Here is a 24314-nt window from a genome sequence, read left to right as displayed (position 1 = left end):
AAATGAAGTGATCACTTGAGATAGCATAACTCTATAATTAAAGACACATTACAGGGTTATAAATCAGCTGGCGAAGATACAGAACAAGTTAGGGTGTGGACAAAGCAAATGCAGTTGTGAGGTTGAACAGTGGCCAGTAGAAGCCAGAAGGAACCATGCACCTGTCCAGAATCCTCACCTGGGGATGCAGGGAGGTTACTGCCACCTAGGGACGGGCCAACATTGGAAATTCATTTGAAGGCAGTGAGATTCACACTGGCGGGGGCTGGGGGGCGGGGGGAAACAGTTTCTTGTTCACTTTGTTATGTGGCAGGATGGGGTGTTTGCCAAGAGCACTGGTTCTCAACCAGGGTCTTGTTTGCTTTCTAGGGGACATTTGGCCACATTTAGAAACATTTTTGGTTGTCACAGCTGGGGGACAGGTGCTACTAGCCTCTCGTGGGTAGAAGACAGCGATGCTGCTAAACATCCTACAGTGCAGCCCCCACAACAAAGAGCTATCTGACCAAAATGTCAATAGTGCCAAGGTTGAGAAAGGCTGACCTAGAGCCAGACTAGATCAAGTAAGCAGAGAAGGCTGGTGAAACAAAACATCCTGTCACTGGGCTTTAGACACAACTGTCAGTTTGAGGACTAAGGTGTCAACAAAAGAATATGTTGCAAGGATAGCAATGAAAACTACAAGAAGGAAGAGGAGATAACACTTTGAGCTGATTTAAATATTATTAAAAATTCTAGCTTGGATGACACCTTTATCTTCCTGATGTTTTTAAGCAAAATAAACTAACATCATTTGATATCTCCTGCCCCAACCCTCACCTTGATCCGATCTGTAACAGGCATTCAAGAAATACTTATTAGATAAATGAAACAAAATTCACATTTACTTAAGCCAAATATCCATGTAATTTAAAATATTTAACCTGTAATGAGCTTAATATGAGCATTTACTTGTAAGAAAAATGAATAAAGATTTTTTTAAGTATCTGAGATGTTCCATCTTTTGCTCACATAGCAGGGAGAGTTGAACAAGAACCAAATCTGCTGCTTTCCAATGTGCAGGGTCATTTCATTTTATTACCCTAAATGCAAAGGATCGAGTCAGCTTTAATTTTGTATTTAATTTTTTTTTTTTAAAGATTTTATTTATTTATTTGACAGAGAGAGAGATAGCGAGAGCAGGAACACAAGCAGGGGGAGTGGGAGAGGGAGAAGCAGGCTTCCCGCCGAGCAGGGAGCCCGATGTGGGACTCGATCCCAGGACCCTGGGATCATGACCTGAGCCGAAGGCATACGCTTAACGACTGAGCCACCCAGGCACCCTAATTTTGTATTTAATTTTACATACGAGCTTTAGTTTTCATATCATTAGACAAAATTAAAAGCTGATATGAAATTGTCTCTGAAAAAAATGTTATTCAAGAGACACTTTAGTTTTCATTCTTTTTAAACCAAGAATCTGGAAGAAATAGAGCCTTCTAGCAAATCTCCTAAATCACACATGTTGTATAAGGCCAAAACGAAACAACAACAACACGATCACTACCTAGAGACTGATCACTAAGGGTTTATTTGTTTATTGATATAACAGTCAAACAGTGATGTGTGTGTGTGTGTGAGAGAGAGAGAGAGAGAGAGAGAAAGCATATACAGAAAGCTCTCAATTTACCATGGATTCCAAAAGTTTGTGGGTCAGTTGTTTGGAACTCAGAATGCATTTCCCCATAGAAACAAGGCTATGGTTAGTTTCCCAAACTGTCCTGCAGCAGCAGATTTAACCCACAATGTGTCAGAACTGATACTACCACTCCAGTTCTGAAGCCAAGGGAACTAGGGTATTGGAAGCAGAGGAATGGAGAAAATGAAATCCCGCTCCCTGTCTTGAGTGCACAACCCTGACAAGTTTACAGATTGTTTGGGGCACGTTTCCCTTCTCCTTCTGCATATTTCCCCCTCTTAGGGCTTTCTCTTAAGCTGCTAGGCACCTAAGTACCCTCATTTTTCATTTGCTTCAAAATTACCTACCTTCCTTCACTGCCTATTGAAGTCCATTTCTTTTGTGCAGCTACCCTAGTGAGATGCTAAGGAAACTCACTCTGATTTAGTAATTTATAATAAGAGGGGATGAGTGATGGAGCTCTACCCAGTCTAGAACTGCATGCATTGTTGAAGGAAATTATTTATTAACATGGTTAAATCTTTAGTTAGAGAATTACAAGGAGTATCTGAAAGTGATGTCAAGATAAAATAAGTAGCAGTGGGAGAATTATGTTTTAAGACTGGAGGAGGTGTCCCTGCTCCTGGGGTTGGCGCCACTGTGTTGTTGCTACTTGCCCTGGCTTCTTACTGCCCAACACTTCGGAGCTCTGAAGCCTTACAAACCTCAGACGTTGCCTCACAATTACTCTTACAACAGGAGTTGTTGATCTCTAGAGAGAGCAGAGAGCTCAAGACTGGTATAGATAACTAACGATTGATATGTGTGAGTCACTGATGGGTAAGTCAAAACCTTCCTAGGGCTGTGAGCTCCTTGAATGATGATATCATGGTGTTTACTGCAGGATATGGAAGCTGACCAAACAACTTTGGAGAGGAAAACCCTCCGAAGAGCCATGTATTCGAGAGAGGCCAAAGCCCAAATGGAGGATGAAGATGAAGGTAGATCTTTTTCTTATATCTGAAACATTCAAGTGGGACGTGACTGCTTTACCTTGGCTACTGATGCACAAGTATGTCTGTGAAGAATAAAAAGCCACTTTGCAGGGAGAAAAGAGCTAAGCCAAATATGTAATACTGAAAATGAAAAGAATAGGAGCAAAGAAAAGGTGTATGTAATCCATCAACAGGCATCGTGAGCGGTTTCTAAGTGTGTCTTAGTGTATTTGTGCTGTGCGAGAGAGAGGGCTGAGAGGAAAAGGCCCTGTTTCGTAAATAAATCTAGACCCTTGTTCATATAAATTGGAAAGTCTAGTAGAATGACCAAATCAAGTTATTAATAAAATGTCAGTCCTTCAGAAATAAGCAATAAATGGGGAATATGAAGAAAATACTGTTTTGAAATATTTATACTTGAATCATTCAGTAAGTCCTCAGGGAATTTTCATGACAATACAGCAACAAAGAATAAGAGAATTCCACGAAAGCCATTTGTTATGTTTCAGTTTTCTGGATCTAATAAGGTACAGTAGAGAAAAAAAGATTTCCTGGAAAATAGAGGAATAAAATGAAATAATTACATTGCCTTGACATTTGTTGCCAAGAAGTTTGTAAGATGAATCTCATTTAAGTCCATAGGGTAAATGCACTATACTTCATGTTTCTTATACAGTTTTTGCTTAAGACTGCATTTCTACAAGCCAATTAAGAAAGAGAGAAAATTGTAATTTCAAGGCAAAGAATACCAAAATATGCTACCTTTATATTTCAGATAAGTATTCAGTATTTCAATAAATACTCATTGAGAGAGTGAATGAATGAACAAATGAATGAATAGATTTTGCACTTCAATTCCTTAGATTTAAAAATATTTTTAAAAATGTCTGGTGCTATAAACAGACATCAGTTTCTAGAATTTAAAACCAGTTATTTCTAATGCACTCTAAAAGTGGAGTCATGCCCAGTTACTCTCTCCAGTGTTCCAGTGGTTTGTATATGGCTGGATACTCTACCCTGGGCTTGTTGTGTTAATCCATTCTCTCGGGCATAAAATAAGGTAGTACTATTTTCTTACAGAATAAAATGATGTAATGCATATTAAAGAGCACGATATGCTATGTATTTCCTACTAGGTTGTTATTCCTGGTCCTGGTCAGTACGTCTGTTTCTAGCCACCAGGAAGGGAAGAAGGGAAGTAGTTGCACATATTGTTCCTAACTCCTTACCATTGGCTACTTCAATACATGGACAGATTAGGTACTGGGAAAAGGATGAAATCTTGTATTTAGCTGGGCAGCCATAGACCAGTTGAAATTTCAATTAATATGGAAACAGAGAATGGATGTTGGGGAGACAGCTAATAGTCTGCAAGTGTCTAGCACTTTCACCATGCAGATTTCTAATCCTGTCCTCACACATTGACCCCACACTTACCAAAGGACATATTATCTGAGACCTGTTCATTTGCTGCATCCAGTTCGAAATACTAGGATCTTTGGTGATGCTCATTCTTCCCATAGTGTCCATATTTAGATCTCTGTGGTCTGATAACCTGTAAACCAAAGTTATCTATCTTTGCTACCCACAACCTACTCAATATAGAGTAGTGGAGTATGTAACAGGATAACTGCAATGAAAATGGTCTTTGGAAAAGGAAAGGATGGGAAATGCACAACATTCACCAGACCACACAAATAATCAAATTTTGCCGGTGACGAAATGCTGAAATTCCATCTTCATTATAGAGTATGTTCTTAGGATAACCATCTTGGAGTTTCCAGATGGTTTAAACATCTGAGAGGAACTCCCTGACTCTTGTCCTCTGTCCTCTGCTTTTGCTGTCTGGAAGGTTTCTTCTTGCTCATGCTCCTCCATGACCACATCTAAAATGGACCATAGAGAGCATAGATTATGCCTTCTTGGGCAATCCACAAACTTCAGAGTCTATTTCCTTCTGGTGAAGTTTTACAAATATAAAAATTTAGAGTTCAAAAAATTGTAAGTGTCTAAAGGCCAGACCTGTGGTTTTATTGGCAACACAGTTCTTTTGATAACTTTGTAAACTTCTAGTCTATACTTCCTGTCAATTTGATGTGTAATAAATTGGCAAATTATCTCATCCAGACATAGATGTTGCTTATTGTTTTGCTCATTCATTCATTCATTCATTCATTTTTCACCAATTTTTTAAATGAGGTTTTTCCTGGCTAAAAGCATTTAAAATTTCTAAGACTAACACTTGTATTTCTATAAATCTGAGGGAGATTTTTATATGCTTTTTTGTGAGATAATATGAATTTTATCTACTTGTTGATGAGGAAAGCTTAAACTAATATTTTACATGCAGAGGAAGAAGAGGAGGAAGATGAGGATGATAATATGTCCACTGTAATGAGGCTCAGGACTAAAATGCCATGGAAAACCTGCTGGCGGTACCTTACTTCTGGAGGATTCTTCTTGCTCTTCCTGATGATTTTCTCTAAGCTTTTGAAACATTCAGTCATTGTGGCCATAGACTACTGGCTAGCCACATGGACTTCGGAGTACAGTATAAGCAATTCTGGAAAAGCTGATCAGGTATAGTGAATTCTGTTTTTAAATCATCAAGGAAATAAATGTTGAGATTAACATGATACTCTTTTGTTTAGTTTGATATTAATAGCCCAAATGTCATAGGACTTTTGTAATGATTCAGTAAGTTAATTAAAATAGGACCTGAAATGGAATGACATGTCAAAATGGAATCTATTAGGATCACTTTTGTGTTTTAAAACTTATCATAAGAAACATTTAAAGATAATGTTTGGATTTGGATTCAAGAGACGTATATGCACATGATGTGTGTGTGTGTATAACATATACACGGGACTTTTGTGTTATTGTTTTAATGGTATTGATTTTAACTACTGATGCCAATGTATTAGCTGGTTAATCTGAGATTGGGGATAGGAAGGATGAGCTCTACAGTGTAGAAAGCCAAGAATATTTCAACCTGAAAACAGACTTTAATGCTTCATCTGCCTTTAGGCAAACCTTGGAAGAGAGTGAAGGAAACAAGGAGGGACATGGTGGGGGTACTGTCTTTAGTCTCCAAAAACTGCACTCCTTCAACTGTCTAAATTGATACAAGATAATGAAGTTGAAAATATTGTCTGACTTCGATATTTTGTGTTCTAGTAAGAAAAAACTGATAATGTCATATGTGGGTTTTTTGGTGTCGGTTGCTTTTTAGACCTACTATGTGGCTGGATTTAGCATACTTTGTGGAGCAGGTATTTTTCTCTGCCTTGTTACATCTCTCACTGTAGAATGGATGGGCCTCACAGCTGCCAAAAACCTTCACCACAACCTCCTCAATAAGATAATTCTTGGACCAATAAGGTAAAAATGTAATCATTTCTTATTCCCCTACACAAAATCATAAAAACATACATCTTTAAATTTAAGTGAAATGTGAAATTTTAGAGAGTGTATTTGGTCTTTGAGCAAATAAATAGGAACCTTCTCATTTTCCCGACTCTAAGATGTCCATTAGCAGTGCTCAGGTTCCAGACAGTTTACTGTTATCATACATTCCAATCTGTTTATTTCCTAGATTCTTTGATACCACCCCCCTGGGACTGATTCTCAATCGCTTCTCAGCTGATACAAATATCATTGATCAGGTGAGTGCCTGAGTTACTTCCAAGTTCAGAAACAATTTTTTCAGTATAAACTAGATAACATTTAAGATAAAACATGATTCCTGTTAACAATAGAGGATGTCTAAAACTTAAAGCCTATAGGCACACTTATCAATATTATATTCATAACAGATTTATAGAATAAAAACTTAAAGGAAAACCTTAATTTGAAATAATTTGTGCATGTAGAAGAGGATACTTAGAGAATGAGCATGAAATAAAGGGAAATGGTAAAGAATAAACTGACATTTAATTTTTTTATTATAAAAAGGAATCATTTTGATCAATGTTGTCTCTCCATTCACAGCAAAATTCTTAAAAGTTTAGTATTGATGCAGGGTGTCTCCCAGAAGCAAAGGATGGAATGCCAAGCTGTCTTAGATGTCCTTTACTTCAACTAGACTGGCTCTTTAATAAGAAAAGTTTCAGATGGTGTGATATTTTAGAGAATATTCCAAGGATGCCCAGTTTAGTTTTAGATCCCTCTGCCCTTCTAGAAGTTTGTCCTACAATTAAAGTCCTCAAACTCTAAAATTGGATCACTCCAAGAACAGACCCCTTAAGATAATGGACAAAAGAATCCATCAAATCCAGCACTTATCTTTTCTGACTTTTCAGAGTTACCTTCAGAATACCTAAATTACCCTCAGTTTAGGAAAAGAATGCTTGATGCATGCAGCTGACTAAAAAGTATACTGAAAAATTTGATGTTTTCTTTGGTGGTTAGTCACACTGCATCTAAAACACTTCATAAGGAATACATATGGAAAAGAAGAGACAAAACAGTCCTTATTTGGAAGATGATATGATTGCCGCCTAGAGAATCCAAGTCAATTAGTACAATAAAAACCAGCTAGAAAGTTCAGAAAAGTATCTGCATACTGTATATGATATAAAATTCAATAACTTTCTCTACACCAATTAAAAAATTAAGTGAAAAATAAATTCTATTCATAATAATAACAAAAACAAAAATAGAGAGAAACCTAATAAGAAGAAAAGAGATCCAACAATCCTAGAAATCCCAAAATCCTGGATATATGGAGAATTCCCCTATCAGATATCCAGAAACCATTATAAAAATAAAATACTCTGGTGATCACAGAAAACAAGCAGATCAAAAGAAAAAAATGGAGAACTCAGAAACACCAGCATATGGAGGGATTTAACACAGGATAAGTGTGGTATCTGGAATCAGTTAAAAAAAGGATTATTTTTTTCAATAAAGGATGTTGGGACAATTAGCTATCCATAAAATACAAAGCAAATACATATGGAATAAAGATAGCCATATAAAAACATAAAACTATAAAATAAAATGTGGGAGAGTAGTTTTAGAATTTTGGGGTGGGAATTAAGTAAGACACAAAACTCTGAATAAAGAAAAAAGCCAAAGGAAATGACTATATAAAATCTTAAACTTCTTTTGAGCTAAAAGCATCAAAGACAAATTTAAAATGTAATAGATTAACTGGGAGAAAATCTGGCAACATATGTAAAGCAAGAGGAAAACATCCATAATCTATAAAGAGCATCTAAAAATCAACAAGGAAGATAAATAATCCAGTCAAAAATATGAGCAAGCAAGATACAGAAAATTAATGTAAATGTCTTACAGAAGAGGAATAGCTAACTATGTTTTTAATAATATGCTATGTTTTTAATAATATCCATTAAAAAGAGAGAGAGATTTGTATATGGTAACATGGGAAGGTTTATAGTCTATCTTGTTAAGTAAAATAAATCAAGAACACATGGACAAATAAGATTTATAGTATAGTACCATTTCCATAAAATCCCCAAGATAAACAGACCGACAGACTGACCAATGATAAGTAGATAGGTAGATAGATGGGTAAAAATACTGAACTAAGGGAAGTGAATGAAGTTGAAGGAGTGAAGACTTGCTTACAATGAAAATGTTCATATACTACTTTTGTAACTAATTATATAACTTAACATTAATATAAAGTGAATATTTTATTCCATTGTAATGAATATTTTCTTTGAGCTAAAATATTTTCCTTTCAAACTACCTTCTTAATAGCACATCCCTCCAACTTTGGAATCTCTAACTCGCTCAACACTGCTCTGCCTGTCCGCCATTGGCATGATTTCTTATGCCACCCCTGTGTTCCTGGTTGCTCTTGTGCCTCTCGGGGTCGCCTTTTATTTTATCCAGAAATACTTTCGAGTGGCTTCTAAGTAAGTAAAACAAAGTTCTATTCATTTTCAAAAGCCTATATGTTTGATTTGCTGTGATTCAGATTTGCTGTAGTGTTTTTCAAGATTAGGTACAGAATTTGGAAATGCAACCTATTTTTAACATGATAAAACCTGTATTATATTTCATTTGGAGATCTATTATAATTGTTTCTGTAATTGGCTGTTTAAGCCCTGGACATATATTAACATGTGGATTAACATGTTGAGTTTTGAGTCCACAAACTATGCCAAATTTTTCATTCTGTTGTCCTTTTTCTGAACATGACATTGACAGAAAACTTGTAAAACCAAACACAGTTCCAAAGGGTAAGTGACTTCATATTGTTCTATTCCACAAATGGGGAGAAAAGATAAAATATTGTAAAATGCTAAAATGCCTTCTGTAAAAATCTAGGAGAATTTAAAAAGGTTAAAAAGATAAGCCAGAGTGATGACTAGGAAAGTAGATAATCTTGAAATGTCTGATAGAAGAGCTGTAACTCCAAGAGATTGGAACTTTCCAGATTGGATCATTTAACACGTACTTGAGTACCCAGCCAAAAATAAATAAAAGAAGCCATGAATCTTACATTCTTCTATTAACATAAGATTTATCATTTGCTAGATGTACTGTAGTTAAATGAAATGTAGTACAGTTGTTTTAAAATTTCCAGTTTAGCTTTGAAGGCTTTCTATATATATTACAGTGAATTTTATATCATTGCAATAATCATCTTATTGCAACAAACACTCAGTAAGCATTCTGTGTTGAAAATAATTGTGTAAGCCATGTGGCAGCTGAAGAGATCCACCTGACAAGACCCTATTCTCAAGAAACTTAATCTCTGGGGAAAATAAAACATAGATATGGTAATCCTTGTATGTGGATTAAGTGCTGGAATAAGAAGGTAAATACTGAGTTTATTCAGTAAAATGAGAATACTTAATAGGACTTGAGTGCAAGGAAGATGATGAAAAATTGGGGAAGGTAACAAGAAAAGCCAAGACTGTAGTTGGGATCCTCTCAATATATCATATAACATTTTTTAATTTAAAAAAATATGGTTGTTTCTCCATTTCAGCTATGATTTAAGGTCCTTCAAATGTTAGAGATCTGTACTAAATCTAGAATGTTTTTTCATTCCCAACCTCATCCATTTTTCTTGTAGCAAATTCAGACCAAAAGGAAGAAGTTAGTCATGAGTTCACTCTTTCATTTCTTCTGGTACTATTGCTAATGCTGCTTGCTGGAGGGGCAAGATGTTCAGTTAATTCATTTCTGTTGTTTCTAAATCTATCCTTGTCTTGTTACCATTAAATATTACAGTCATGTCTTACTTCAGTCATGTACCAATTTGGGCCTATTTTTGCCCCTTTGCAATACAAATTGAGTGCAAGGGCCAGGCAGATATTCCTAGTCCGTTATAAATTGGAATTGCAAATAATCAAATAAATAAATAAATAAATAATAGGAATTGTGAATTTTGTTCATTATAAGAAAGAACAATCTGTTATTAGCATTGGTAGTGACTAAAATACGAAGATGATCCTTTTTAAAAGAGATTTATTTATTTATTTTAGAGAGAGAATGAGTGGAAGGGGCAGAGGGAGAGAGAATCTCAAGCCAACTCTGCGCTGAGTGCAGAGCCCCATGTGAGGCTCGATCTTGGGACCCTGAGATCAGGACCTGAGCTGAAACCAAGCGTCAGATGCTTAACCGACTGCGCCACCCAGGCACCACATGGAGGAGATGATCACTTTTGAAGAATTAACACTGATAATGGATTATCAACCATTCTTACTTGAAATTTTTTGAAAGTGAGCAAATATGACCACATTACATTAAATTTCACAGACAAAAAAACCTTTCTAGGGGCACCTGGGTGGCTCAGTCGGTTAAGCATCTGCCTTCGGCTCAGGTCATAATCCCAGGGTCCTGGGATCGAGCTCCGCATAGGGCTCCCTGCTCAGCAGGGAGTCTGCTTCTCCTTTTCCCTCTGCCTGCAGCTCTGCCTATTTGTGCTCTCTCTCTGTGTCAAGTAAATAAATAAATAATCTTTAAAAAAGAACAAAAACCTTTCTAGATGCTGAGGCTCTGCAGGACTCACTCATATTGAAAAGCTCAGGCAACTTAACAGACGTTTTGTAAACACCCAAAGGAATGAAAGTGGGAGACAGGAAATGCCATTGAATTTGGAATCTCTGAAATCAAAGACCTAATGTGTGGTTAGCTATGTAAGGAAGTGTTTCCTACTTATAAGAATACAAGGTCAATGGGACGCCTGGGTGGCTCAGTTGGTTAAGCGTCTGCCTTCAGCTCAGGTCATGATCCCGGGGTCCTGGGAATCGAGTCCCGCATCGGGCTCCCTGCTCAGTGGGAAGCCTGCTTCTCCCTCTGCCTCTGCGTGCTGCTCCCTCTGCTTGTGCTCTTTCTGTCAAATAAATAAAATCTTTAAAAAAAAAAAAAAGAATACAAGGTCAAGCTATACACTCACCTTTTTGGTTTCACAAAGTATAGTCCTATAAACAAAGGCTTCTCCTTCCTAATTTTTTCCCTTCATTACAAACCTCAAATGTAGTGACCACCTGATACTTGTGTCAAATTGACAAATAGCCACTTAATTTTATGTTTAAAGTAGCAAACTACTCACATTCCTTCATATTCATTTTCCTCCTCCCCTCTTTCTTTCCCTTCCCTCTTTCTTTCTGTCTCCTCATCTGCAGTTTCTAAAGTGGACAAACCCATTGTAGAAACTCAAAAGAGATTTGCATTTGTTTGTGGCACTACACAGGCCACCCAGAATGGCCCAAGTTAATTGTTGAAGATTATGTAACAGTATAATTCAGTTGACTCTGAAGGTGAATGTTGATGCTGCAACTCTAAATCCTCAACCCCAAAAACCTAAAAAAATGGCAGAAAAAAAAGACTGAAAAGAAAAAAGAGGGATGTTTTGAAACATATGGTATAACTCTTGCCTATCTTCTAGAAATGCAGGCTTATGTGGTTTAAGGAAATGTATTCATCAGTAGTGTGCATCTTTATCAAAAGGATGATTCAGGGGTTTGTCCACCAAACATTCACTGGATATCGTATATATGTAGTTTCTTGGAGGACCTATGAAAAAAAGTTCTATGAAGCATGGAGGCAAGGATTCAAACTCATGTGGCCAAGGGCAAACTCATTGTCTTTTTCTTCAAATTCCTTTATTCTGTGGCCCCCATCCTGGTAAATAATATGGTCATTTGTCAAGACTGCTAAGCTAGAAACAGCAAAGCCATATTTGACTCTTCTCTCTTACTCACCCTGCTACAATTCATTGATTGTTGCAGTTTAGAAGCCTACTTTTGGAAGACTATCTCACAATCCTTCCCTTGTTTTAAATCTCACTAGCATCCCAGTAATTCAGAGCTTTAAAAAAATCTCTGATGTAGACTATCTTAACTTACTTACTCTTTTTCATCCTTTATAGCCTCCCAAGTCATGTTGCTTAAGCATAGCCTGATCATTTTATTTCTAGTCTTCAGTGATTTTTTCCAAGCCACCCAGGATCCTCCACCACCTAGTCCCACCTCTCCTTTATACAGCCATTCCCCACTTCGGCGCTCGCAAAGGATTCTTGGCACCAGCCAGACTGAACCTGCCAGGTTCTTTAGTCTGCGGTGTTTGCTCTTGTTCTCATAGCTGGAATGCACTTCTTCTTGTCTGTTTTATTGAAGCCCTCCTCAAAGCTTAACATTTGGCCTAAATTCCACCTACTCAAAAAAAAAATATTATCCATCTCCTAGGTATGAGTTAAATATCCATTCCTTTGTGTCCCCATAGCAGTTTACTATAGTTGTTATACAAAGCAAGTAGTTTTTTTACAATACAGTGTATATTTGGCCTGGACCAAAATTCGTTATGTACTCATCTTTCTCTTCCTCTTCAGATTATAAGCTGTTTGAGGTTTTTGTTAACTGGGTTCTAGAAGAAATTAGTTGCAATGACAAGTAAAAACCCTAATTTAGGATGAACAGAGTAGCCTCTGAACCTGAAGGCATATGAAGTTAATTTTGTACTTCTCTCTGTTCTAGGGATCTCCAGGAACTTGATGATAGTACCCAGCTCCCTCTGCTTTGCCACTTCTCAGAAACAGCTGAAGGACTCACTACCATTCGGGCATTTAGGTAAACAAACATATTTTCATTTTGCTGATTAAGCAATTACATCATCAACAAATCTATCTGCAAATAACTGATAATTGCTACCATTCTTTGGATGCCCACTGTGTGGGCATGGCAGTGTTCTAAACTAGAAGAGAGAAAAATATGGCAATAAATGTTCGGAGTTAGTCTAATCCTCTGAAATTTTAACAAGAATAAAGAAAGAATGAAACACCATATTGGGAAGATACTAGCTGTGTAATATAGACCAGGCTTGTCAATTCCCTAGCCTCAGTTTCCTTATCTGTGAAATGGAGAAATCAACTTTGCTTCTTAAGGTCATTGGGCTAATTGACAAATGCATGGGAAGCACTAACCACGGTGATTAGCAAAGAAGCACCCAATAAACAAATTAAAATAAGTATATTAATAATAATAATAAAAGAAACACTACTAAAAATAAAATAAAATAAAAACTACTATATCAAGTTATTTTAGAATTTAATCAGTTTTCTTCAGTTATTACTGGTTAACAGTAAGAACCCAAGCTTTTGATCAAGAGCATTTGCTTAACACGCAGAAAATTATCTGGCCCCTATTTTCCCTGTTCAAGTAAACTCAGAAGAGAAGGTGGCACCAATGAATATTTCATTTAATCTTGAAAATTGACATCTTAAAATATGTCTTCTTGGAACCCTAAATGCAAATATGTAGTGATTTCAATTAGAGCTTTTTCTAACCTAAGAAATATTTATATTATTATATATATAAACTTGAGTCAAAAAGTAGAATATAGAGATATAACCACCCACAATATGTATCACAGAATTTCTACATAAATCTACATAGACTTCATCATGAAGATTCACACTTTCTGCAGTGATGTGTTTTCCCATGAGAGTGCCTCTTATTGGAGATGGCAAAGCTATTTATTGATATTGAATGATAATATTAAGACCAAATTTGTATCCTGATAGAAGCCAGCAATGACCAGTGGTACTCATAAGTCTATCATATTAAATATTACATTTTTCAGCAAATAAGTCCTTTCAAGTTAATCTATTTGAGTATTGAACATATGATAGGTACTACTCTTGATGTGGATATTTAAAGATTACAAAGACATGGCCTTCCACTTCCATCCCAGATAAATACCACAAAGAAAATAGATAGGATAACATGACAGGTGGGGGGCAAGAAGTGACTGGATTCAGGCAAGCTGGTCGATGGAACAGAAGGATGTTAATGAGTTCAACATATAACAGCCTCTGCTCTGTTTTCTCCCTGAACAAGGTGAGGTTATTTTCTAAGAGTGATGAGGACTAGAATCAGGTAAATCGTCTTGAAGGAAATAATAATTTAGAATGACAGAGGAACTTGACCACAAGTCAATGTTTAGGGTTTTCTTTTACCTTCTTCGCTAGACACATGGACAGAATTTAGCATGACTATTCCTAATTTTACATGAGGAAAAGTCTAGGTAGTTGTAAGAAGAACAAAATACTATGTGTTAAATCTTCAAGGCTTGAATTATGATTGGAAGAAACAAAAGACAACCCAACTTTTTATGGAGAAGTATCTGTGTCATATTCATTCAGATTTACATCTTCCAACATTCATTTCTAAAGTAAATATTAAGTACCATAAATATCAGCATTTTTAAACCAAAGGAAGTTTTAAAATGTGGGACAGTCCTGCTGTCATGAATAAAATTCTAGAGTCTTTATGTTTGGTGCTTTTGGTCAAGAATCAAACATGTTCTTTCCATCCATTTCTTCCTTTCTTTCAGGCTACCCAGAGTCCCCAGAGTCTTCAGCTCTTTTGGAAAGTTAGTATTTACTGATTAGGCTGCTTTTCCTCCCCTGCATTCAGGGTTCGTGGTGTACTCACATGTGGCAGTGAACTCCCTCAAGTAGTTTACCACGAAAGTATCACAGTTAAATTAGACTGAGATTTCAGTGACCTTTCCTATTTTTTTTTTGGTCCAACAGAATAAAGGTCTAAGAATGTTCAGAAGATGAGCTGGATGTGGATGAAAAGATACAGACTGAGTGTGTCAAAGTTTCCATTAGGAAAACAGAAGGTTTCTTGCCAAATAGAAACACACAGAAAGAATGTTCACTGCATTTCCACCCCTCCCCTCTCGCTGCTGCTTCAGACCATTGCCAATTCCATTTACAAACTCTTTAAGAGTGCATCTGAAACAATATCCCAAAACTAAATGAAGAGTAAGAAGCATCCCAGACAAAGCACTTTGTCAGAATAAAGTGTTTGATGTTTATCCCAAATGTGGTCCAGTGGCTTTTGTCCAATGGGCCCCACCTCCGATCTCCCCATTACCACTGTCCTCTAGGGAGAGAACCTTGTCCTGAGCCCCTGAACGTGATGAGTTTTCTCATTTCTGTGCCTTTGCTCATGTTGTTCCTACTGCTTCTAATGCTTTGTCCTCCCTTGTTCACCTGAAGAATTCAGCTCATCCTTTAAAACCTCACTCGGATCATCCTCCCCGTCCTCGGTGAAACTTTGCTTAATCCTCCTTCTCTCCCCATCCTCCACCTCATTCCGTGTGCAAATCACCCCCTTCCTTTATATTCAAGTAGCATTTTGTGCACAGGGCCATTAAAACCAGCTTCTGTGTTTCATGGTCCTTGCTTGTTAACACCATGTTTACCTCCTTCCCTAAAGACTGGGCTCCTCAAGGGCAGAGGTTACGTATTGTATATATATATACATATATATATAGTCTCGTGTAGAGTTGGTGCTTGCTACATGTTTCTGAATGAATGGCTGAAAATCTCCCTTACACTGCAAATACAGAAAGGTGGTTCCTTACGTGGATATTATCTCATTACCACTATTACACTATTACAGAAAATATCCACTATTACAGAAAATCCTCTAGTCCTGTGGGCCATCCTCCCTTTTCTTATTCACTCTCTTCATCTCTAAAGGGGCCATCCCAGGACAAGGTAGCCATGTTCCCGGGACTGCTCAGCCCCACTCGAGTGTGTTGCTCTTCAGTGTAGGTTCTCCTGTACATGGCATTTAGGTCAAGTCTGCAAACTCATAACTCAAAGTGAGGTAATTATTTGGCTCCGATTGCCAAATCCTTTGATTATTGTAGATCAGATGTTGTCTGACTCAGTTATCTGATTTATCTGGTTTGGCATATTGGAATGATCAGATGGATTGGACAGATACCAAGTATCTGCTTTATATTGGCCTGTATGGATGGCTTCATGGGCCAAGTGAACGCCCCACCCAGGACTTCTTCGTGCATTTGACATAGTGATGGTTTAATATAAGGTTTTGCAAATTGATTTGAAGATTTGGTGACACTTGGGGCAGTCTTTTATCAAATGGGAATCACTGCTGGGCTGTCAAATGAAACTTGGCTATTCCTTAGGAATGTAACGCACAGACAAGTGGTCCATATAAGAACAGTCACAGCCACGGAGAGTGAATAGACCACATTTTGATTTGGCATTTCTTCCAACCTTCCAACCAGTTATTTTGATTATATTATCCAGTTTTCCATTGTTTCTGTTATTCAGGGAAAATAACTGAAAAACGAAAAGAGACTATTTTTGTTATTTAGAAAGATTTATCACCATGGAGCATAAGTTCTGTGAGAAAGTAGCTCACATGTTTAGATGGATAAGATTCTTATTAGAAGTTTCATTTATAACATGGATTACCCAGAATGGGTAATGGGTCTGATGATGTTGATTTCCAAGAATGAACTTAATTTAGCCAGGGATCGATATCTAAACTGTATTTGTCATAAAATCCTGTAAGTACCATAGACTGAGGGTTCCTTTCGTGCAGTGACCATCCTTATAAATATTTTAGAACCTTGAGCATAAGATTTCTCATCGAACGAGAACATCTGCCGCCTCCAAGGACCCCCATCCTCTACTTCTTTCCACTCAATTTCCTTCTTTGGTTCCCAGAAACACCGGCAGAAGGAGACATTTAAAAGTATATATTTGCCTGTAACACATGCATCATTTCCTGTCTTCCCTGGTCCTCATCCAGCACCTCCCACCCACCTCTAACTATGTTATTTGGAAAAGTAAAAAGTGCAATAAAATGTAGGTAGAGCATATTGCATTTCTGTACAACTTACTCTGGTTTTTGTAAGGCCCTTGCAACATAGGCCATGCCTTGTTTTTGTGGCCACAAAATTATGTGGAAATTTATGAAGCGATCCTTAATAGGAATTTGTCATCAGAAAGCTTCCTTTTCATAGCAGGGGTCTGAGAAAGGAAGAAACCCCGGACCACACCCTCTCCAATAAGCGTGCAGCAAAGCAGTAGCAGCTGGCCTTTATTTTGAAGTAGGAGTCCATTTACTAGTCATTCCATCCCATCCGTTTGTCACTGTGTTGAGTAAATAGTGTAGTAGTAAGTGTGACTGTTTCTTATTATTTTTCCTGTTGTGTGGCTAGCATGATAATATTTTTGTTCTCTCCAGGCATGAAACCAGATTTAAGCAACGTATGCTGGAACTGACGGACACAAACAACATTGCCTACTTATTTCTCTCAGCAGCCAACAGATGGCTGGAGGTCAGAACGGTACGTTCATTTCATGATTTCGAAATGGAAACTAAACTGATGCAAAGGCTGATGCAAAGAGGGAGACAGTTGTAAAAATTAGTCTTGCACCGAGATTCACACTAACTTCACTTTTTCCAGACTTTAAAATAGCTCAGGTTTGTTTATGTTACAGGTGAAATTTGTCATAATGTTTTAGCTAATGACAAGACAAATACCCCAAAAAGCAAAAATTCATTTTGTGTTCATTAGTCTCTAGATTACGTAAGTTAATGGAATGGCAAATGTTTGTATAACTTAATTTTTTTTCAAAAGAGCAAATTTGACAAGTGAACAGATGTACTCGTTTCCTTCACTGAGCAGGACAGGCCTGGAAGAGCTGGTGACTTTCTATGTTTTAAGCCAGTGGAGGATCACGTTAGCACAAAACATAAAAAAATGCAATTAATCATCTGTTGCCTTCTTCTGTCCCTTATAAAGGAGGATGCTTTGGCATCATACAGACTTGATCTAGCAAGTTAATTGATTTGAGTCTGTTCCTCATCTGTAAAATAGGAATAAGAATATGTACTTCATGGTGTTATTAGGATGAAAAATAATAATATAAGTCCCCTAGTTCACTGATTCGCAGGTGCACTCAACAAATGTCTTTTGAATGAATGGATGAATAAATAAGTGAATGGAAACAGCACCTGCTGTGGTAAGTGGTTCATAAGCCAACCAGCTGGAGTATGAACCAGGAGACGGATGGGACACAAGTTCCGGGAAGGAAGGAAATGTAGTTTGCAGACCTGTCTACATAATCTGCACTATAAATAAGCTACTTTGGTGGTAATGATGAGTTGTCTGTAATCTTTTTTAAAAAAATAATTATCTATCAGGGAGCCTGGGTGGCTCAGTCAGTTAAGCACCTACCTTCAGCTCAGGTCATGATCTTGGGGTCCTGGAATGGAGCCCTGCATCAAGCTCTCTGCTCAGCGGGGAGTCTGTTTCTCCTTGTCCCTCTGCCTCCCCTCCTCACCCCCCCTCACTCTCTCTCCATCAAATAAATAAATAAAATCTTTAAAAACATAAAATAAAAAATAAAATAATTATCTATCCATTTGTCAAAAGGAAAAGGAAGTTTATCTGTACTATTATAAGGATATCACATCTACTAATTAAACATCCCTAGTATATTCAGGCTTTCAAAACTCAACAGACCAAAGAAGGCAGATAGTAAAAGGAATTTGATGAGATGGAAATGAAGGAGCCCAAGTTATAAGCTGAGTTGTTGATGGATGGATACAGGTGGATATGGATTCTGTGAGCTTTACTTGTCATGATTTCCCACTGGTTTACAGAGATCCTCTTCCACTATATTAGTTATAATGTAGAAATTATTCAGTGACATAACACAATTATATTTTGCAAATTTTACATAGAAGCATTGGCTGTTGATAAGAAATTTCTTCCAGGTAGCTGTGGGGGCAGGGCAAAATGTCTCCTGAATTACCTGTAGATAGCATAAAGGCAGATGAAGTATTGCTTGGGATTTATAACAAAACTAAGACATTATTCCTAGATCCTATCCAGACCCTAATTCCTTGTTTTAAGCTTCTATTTGTTTGTTTAAATTTGTTTTCTCTAAGGAAGAAAAAAAAACCCAATCATATCTGAAAAACAGAATTAATCACGCAGTAGCTTAGTGAAAGAATGTCCCCCAATCATAAGAGAAAATGTCAGTGGTTACATTTGTTATTTGATTTTTCTTAACTTGGACATCAAGCAGGTTTTTTTAGGGAGCAAGTGTGTTTGCTTTGGACTTGAGGTGAATGTCTGACTTGACTCCTGTTACTGCTCTTTAGCACTTCCTACTGTCAGGTTAATGGACAAGTGTTTAACAAGAATCTTCAAGCAAACCATATGTTCTGCTCTCGTAGCCAAAAGACAAGATATTAGAGCCTTCAGACTGCCAAGAAAGGGGAGGTCAGGAGAAATTAGAGAGGAAGAGTGGCCAGATTCAGAACGGCTTGGTTCAGTTTGACTCACAGCTCATTACTTTAACCCCCATGTGAAAAGGCGGCGGACCAACCCAAAAGTGAAAACGTTCTAGTTCCAGCTGTAGAGACCTAAAGAAAATACTGATGTTTGAAACAGAAAGGGCAGGTTCTGCCATCCATTCTGTTCCTTGATAATACATTTGTTAGTGTGTCTTGTGTTTGTTTGCTGTGTATTATGATCCTTCCAAGAATTCCTGTCTAGTCTCATTACCAGAGCTCTCCCTTAAAAACCAATACCAAAAAAAAAAAAAAAAAAAAAAAGGAATATTTTGCTTCTGTTTCTGATGGGTAAAGGTAAGTTTTGGTAAGGAACTTGTTGATTTATTGCAAAATTCCAGGCATCTCTGCTGACAGAAATCAAGGTCCGAAGTCTTATATGTGTATGATTTGTCTCCTTTGCCTAATCGTGTGTGTCAGTAAGTTTATGAGGGTATGCATACACACACACACACACACACACACACACACCCCTCTAGACAATCCCAGTGATCCAACTTAAAACTAGTCAGATTCACTCTCTTTCTTTCTTCTGAGTATTTTGAGAGTGTTCATTAGAACCAGGATATTATTTAGAATGTGTGAATATAGGAGTCTTTATTCGAATATAAGTGTGTAATTCAAGAACATATACTACAGTAAGAGTATTGAATAAGTTAACTCAATAACTCCTATGAGGAAATAACCTTTCTCCCAATTGTACACATATAAATGACCTCCTCACTACTGTGATCCTGTGGACACGTCCACATCACTGGAGACACAATTTCAGTTTGAAATAAATGGATCTTGTGTCAGGAACATGAATGTTGAGATACAGGACCTTGGAGACTAGGGTGTGAACTGTTCTCTGACCCCCACAGCTGGACATATTCTGCCTTGTAAGTCGTTAGAAAAATAAGTAATGAAAACTTCTGTTTGGTCCAGTGAGTCCGCATTGATCTTACTTACCCACAGTATCAACACAACCTCTCCTTTCTCTATTCTTTGCCGTATTCCTCAGTTAGCAAAAATATTTGCTTATAACAAATATTCTTAGAGTTTCCAGAGCAGAAACACAACTAAAATGGTACAAGGAAGGTTGAGGCATTGGGCATAAATCAGAAGAAGCAAGCAGGATTTCCTAAGGCAGATCTGGGGATTTCACCAACTCTAATTCATGGACTCATCACCTTCATGAAGAGAAAGAGGAGAAAACGTATCATAGCTTTCTGTGCCTATTTTTCGCTTCCACTGAATTCCCCGGACAGAAAATCTCAAGGAGAAGGAAGGAAAAAGAACCAGAGAAAAACACCTCTTGTGGGATTCTGGAAGATCCATGAGCCCCATCCAATTTTTGTTTATTTTCTAATTTATTTTAAATATATGGCTCTCATTTCTTTTCCTGGTCAAGTTAAGAAAGAGGTAAGACAATCACAAGTTATTCCCTTTCTCTTAGTAAAGAGCTTTCCCTATGGAAGACATAGCCCTACCCACCATAGTCACTTCATATTCACTCCAAATTAGGAAAAAAAATAAAGGTCACAATACACTCACATCAAAAAAGGACAAGAGTCTAAAAGAATAAAATAATTTGGCTGGTGGGAAAGGAGCTAGGCTGTGACCACCTGGCTTGCTTTGGCAGAGAGGGGAGTGTTTTTCCTCTGGGTGCCAAGTGAGTGGACCACAGTCACGTGCAGCGCGTCGCTGCAGCCTAACCTTTGAATGCTGCTTACGCTCTTTTGTTCAGCATGGCGTTTTCTCCTCAGCCCTCTGCACTAAACAGTTCCAGTTCTTTGGCATCGGTGTTTCCATTTGCAAAAATTGTGTAACTCTATCTAAAGGCTGTCTTTCCAAGGCTTTGTCTTGCTGTGTGGTGAAAGGATAAAAGAAAATTCACATCAGGAAGCCAAAAAAAAAAGTCTTTAGAATCAACAGGCTCAAGTGAAAATAGCCTTCAGGGTGAGCTTGCACGAGAGTTGATTTTATGAAACAGCACAGAGCTTTTTTGTGTGTTCATAACTCCACCACAGACAGGTGTGCCCTGACCTTGTCATTGGGAGGCCCTGATATATGCTCCCAGATACTCAGTGGTACCATAGACTGGTACTTCCGAGAGCTACGTGAGGAAAGAGATTGTGTTACTGTTAACTATTTGCAAGTCTGTTTTATAGAAAATTACAGTTTTCACTATAATTCTATAGATGGATACATGTCCTTGAATCACTAGAAATCTGAGAAGAGGCCTCTCTTTTGACTTGGAAATCAAAAGCTTCTCCCTGGGGGGAGTGTTGAATTCACAAACTCGATGGAAGTTATAATTCATCACTATACAGATACAATGTCCAGACATGGAGCCCTCTTTGAGAACTGGCAATTCCCATATGCAGTAGCTTCTGTTTCCTAAATTGAATCTCTCATTCCATTGTATCGTTTTGACCACAGGTGTGTTTTCGTTGAATTGATTGGTTAGGATGTGTAAGGACTAAGCAGTAGAATGAATGCTGCTAGTGATCCCTAAGTACTTTTTCTCCTTTGTGTGGGTTATTCAGACGAGCTGCTTCTCCTTTCTTAATTTATTGCCTTGAAACCATTTTGTTGTTGGCATATTTGCAGAGAAAATAAAAAAGATATAACTATAGAATCACTTTGTAATTCATTAAACTTTAGTTTGATGGTGAAGGAAGTGAGGGATGCCTGGGTGGCTCAGTCGGTTAAACGACTGCCTTCAGCTCAGGTCATGATCCCGGGGTCCTGGGATTGAGTCCCGCTTCGGGCTCCTTGCACAGTGGGGAGTCTACTTCCCCCTCTGCCTATTGCTCCCCCAGCTTGTGTGTGCACTCTCTTTCTCTCTCTGTCTCTGTGACAAATAAATAAATAAAATCCTTTAAAAAATGGTAAAGGAAGTGAAAATAGGGAGCTAACACAAGCTCTTACTATCTATCAGTTCCAAACATCTATATTCTTGTACAATTTGAAGGGAAGTTAATGGAATTTAGTGATTTTGCTATGAGGCTTCTTGATAAAAATGGTGCACAAAGGAGCTTCCTTTCTTATGCAGATCAAGGCCTCCAAAACATTCCAAATTCATTACAAAAAAGTTTTGTGTTTTTTTTAGAAAAAAGATTTTTGAGCAGTGGTAATAATCCAGGAGTGAGCTGAAAATATCTATTTGTATAATTAAAAGACGAGAAGAATAGCATTTTCTAAAAAAAAATGATGAAGGGGGCGCCTGGGTGGCTCAGTCGTTAAGTGTCTGCCTTCGGCTCAGGCTGTGATCCCAGGGTCCTGGAATTGAGCCCTGCATGGGGCTCCCTGTTCAGCGGGAAAGCCTGCTTCTCCCTCTCCCACTCCCCCTGCTTGTGTTCCCTCTCTCGCTGTGTCTTTCTCTGTCAAATAAATAAATAAAATCTTAAAAAAATAATAAATAAATAAAATAAAAAATGATGAAGAATATTTTTTTTTTTTTTTTAAAGATTTTATTTATTTATTTGAGAGAGAGAGAATGAGACAGAGAGAGCACATGAGAGGGGGGAGGGTCAGAGGGAGAAGCAGACTCCCTGCCGAGCAGGGAGCCCGATGCGGGACTCGATCCCGGGACTCCAGGATCATGACCTGAGCCGAAGGCAGTCGCTTAACCAACTGAGCCACCCAGGCGCCCAAGAATATTTTTTATAATAAATAAAATAACTTTGTTATAGCTACTAAACTGTAGACATTGGCTTTTAAACTCTCATGTCTATTTGAATTTAGTAGACTATAGATTTTGAAAATGGGTTCATCCCCTGGAAAATGTGCTATAAATGTACTTCAAGAAGGTATGTCTTATTTCTGAGATGTCAAAAACATTTATCTCTATACATTATCTTTAATAAAAAATAAAACAAAAAAATAAGATAAAAACAGAGAGGGAAGCAAACCATAAGAGACTCTTAAATATAGAGAACAAAATGAGAGTTGCTGGAGGGGGGGTGGGTGGTGGAGGGGTGGACGAAATGGGTGATGGGTATTAAAGAGGGCACTTGTTAGGATGAGCACTGAGTATTGTATGTGGGTGATGAATCACTGCATTCTGCTCCTGAAACCAGTGCTGCACTGTATATTAACTAACTTGAAATTAAATTAAAATATATATGTATATATATATTATCTTTATATACACATTTCAGCATATTTTATATACTGGACTAATAATTAAAATAACAGTGTCTAATGATCATACTGAGAACCTTTCAAGTAGTTTTTTTTTAATTTTTTATTGTTATGTTAATCACCATACATCACATCATTAGTTTTTGATGTCATGTTCCATGATTCATTGTTTGTGCATGACACCCAGTGCTCCATGCAGAATGTGCCCTCTTTAATACCCATCACCAGACTAACCCATCCTCCCACCCCGCTCCCCTCTAGAACCCTCAGTTTGTTTCTCAGAGTCCATCGTCTCTCATGGTTCATCTCCCCCTCCGATTTCCCCCCCTTCATTCTTCCCCTTCTATCTTCTTTTTTTTTTTTCCTTAACATACATTGCATTATTTGTTTCAGAGGTACAGATCTGTGATTCAACAGTCTTTCACAATTCATAGCGCTCACCATAGCACATACCCTCCCCAATGTCTATCATCCAGCCACCCCATCCCTCCCACCCCCCACCACTCCAACAACCCTCAGTTTGTTTCCTGAGATTAAGAATTCCTCATATCAGTGAGGTCATATGATACATGTCTTTCTCTGATTGACTTATTTCGCTCAGCATAACACCCTCCAGTTCCATCCACGTCGTTGCAAATGGCAAGATCTCATTCCTTTTGATGGCTGCATAATATTCCATTGTATATATATACCACATCTTCTTTATCCATTCATCTGTCGATGGACATCTTGGCTCTTTCCACAGTTTGGCTATTGTGGACATTGCTCCTATAAACATTGGGGTGCACATACCCCCTCGGATCCCTACATTTGTATCTTTGGGGTAAATACCCAGTAGTGCAATTGCTGGGTCGTATGGTAGCTCTATTTTCAACTTTTTGAGGAACCTCCATACTGTTT

The 24314-nt window shown here is 37.7% G+C and overlaps 1 protein-coding gene across 6 annotated transcripts in view; it reads left to right on the top strand.

The window, feature by feature from the left end:
- The window catches only part of ABCC9 (ATP binding cassette subfamily C member 9), a 137286-nt gene that overhangs the window by 89994 nt on the left and 22978 nt on the right, over nt 1-24314 (top strand). For all 6 annotated transcript variants that reach the window (XM_032432708.1, XM_032432710.1, XM_032432709.1 and 3 more), the window contains 7 exons: nt 2562-2658; nt 5003-5232; nt 5888-6036; nt 6251-6320; nt 8386-8543; nt 12618-12710; nt 17163-17265. In XM_032432708.1, the coding sequence (XP_032288599.1) occupies nt 2562-2658; nt 5003-5232; nt 5888-6036; nt 6251-6320; nt 8386-8543; nt 12618-12710; nt 17163-17265 (900 nt within the window). The remainder of the gene's footprint in view (nt 1-2561; nt 2659-5002; nt 5233-5887; nt 6037-6250; nt 6321-8385; nt 8544-12617; nt 12711-17162; nt 17266-24314) is intronic.

This window comes from Phoca vitulina, unplaced genomic scaffold (genome assembly GCF_004348235.1).
Source record: "Phoca vitulina isolate PV1807 unplaced genomic scaffold, GSC_HSeal_1.0 scaffold49, whole genome shotgun sequence".
Classification (NCBI taxonomy): Eukaryota; Metazoa; Chordata; class Mammalia; order Carnivora; family Phocidae; genus Phoca; species Phoca vitulina.
Note: the sequence above shows the minus strand (reverse complement) of the source record. Positions and strands in the feature narration are given on the sequence as shown.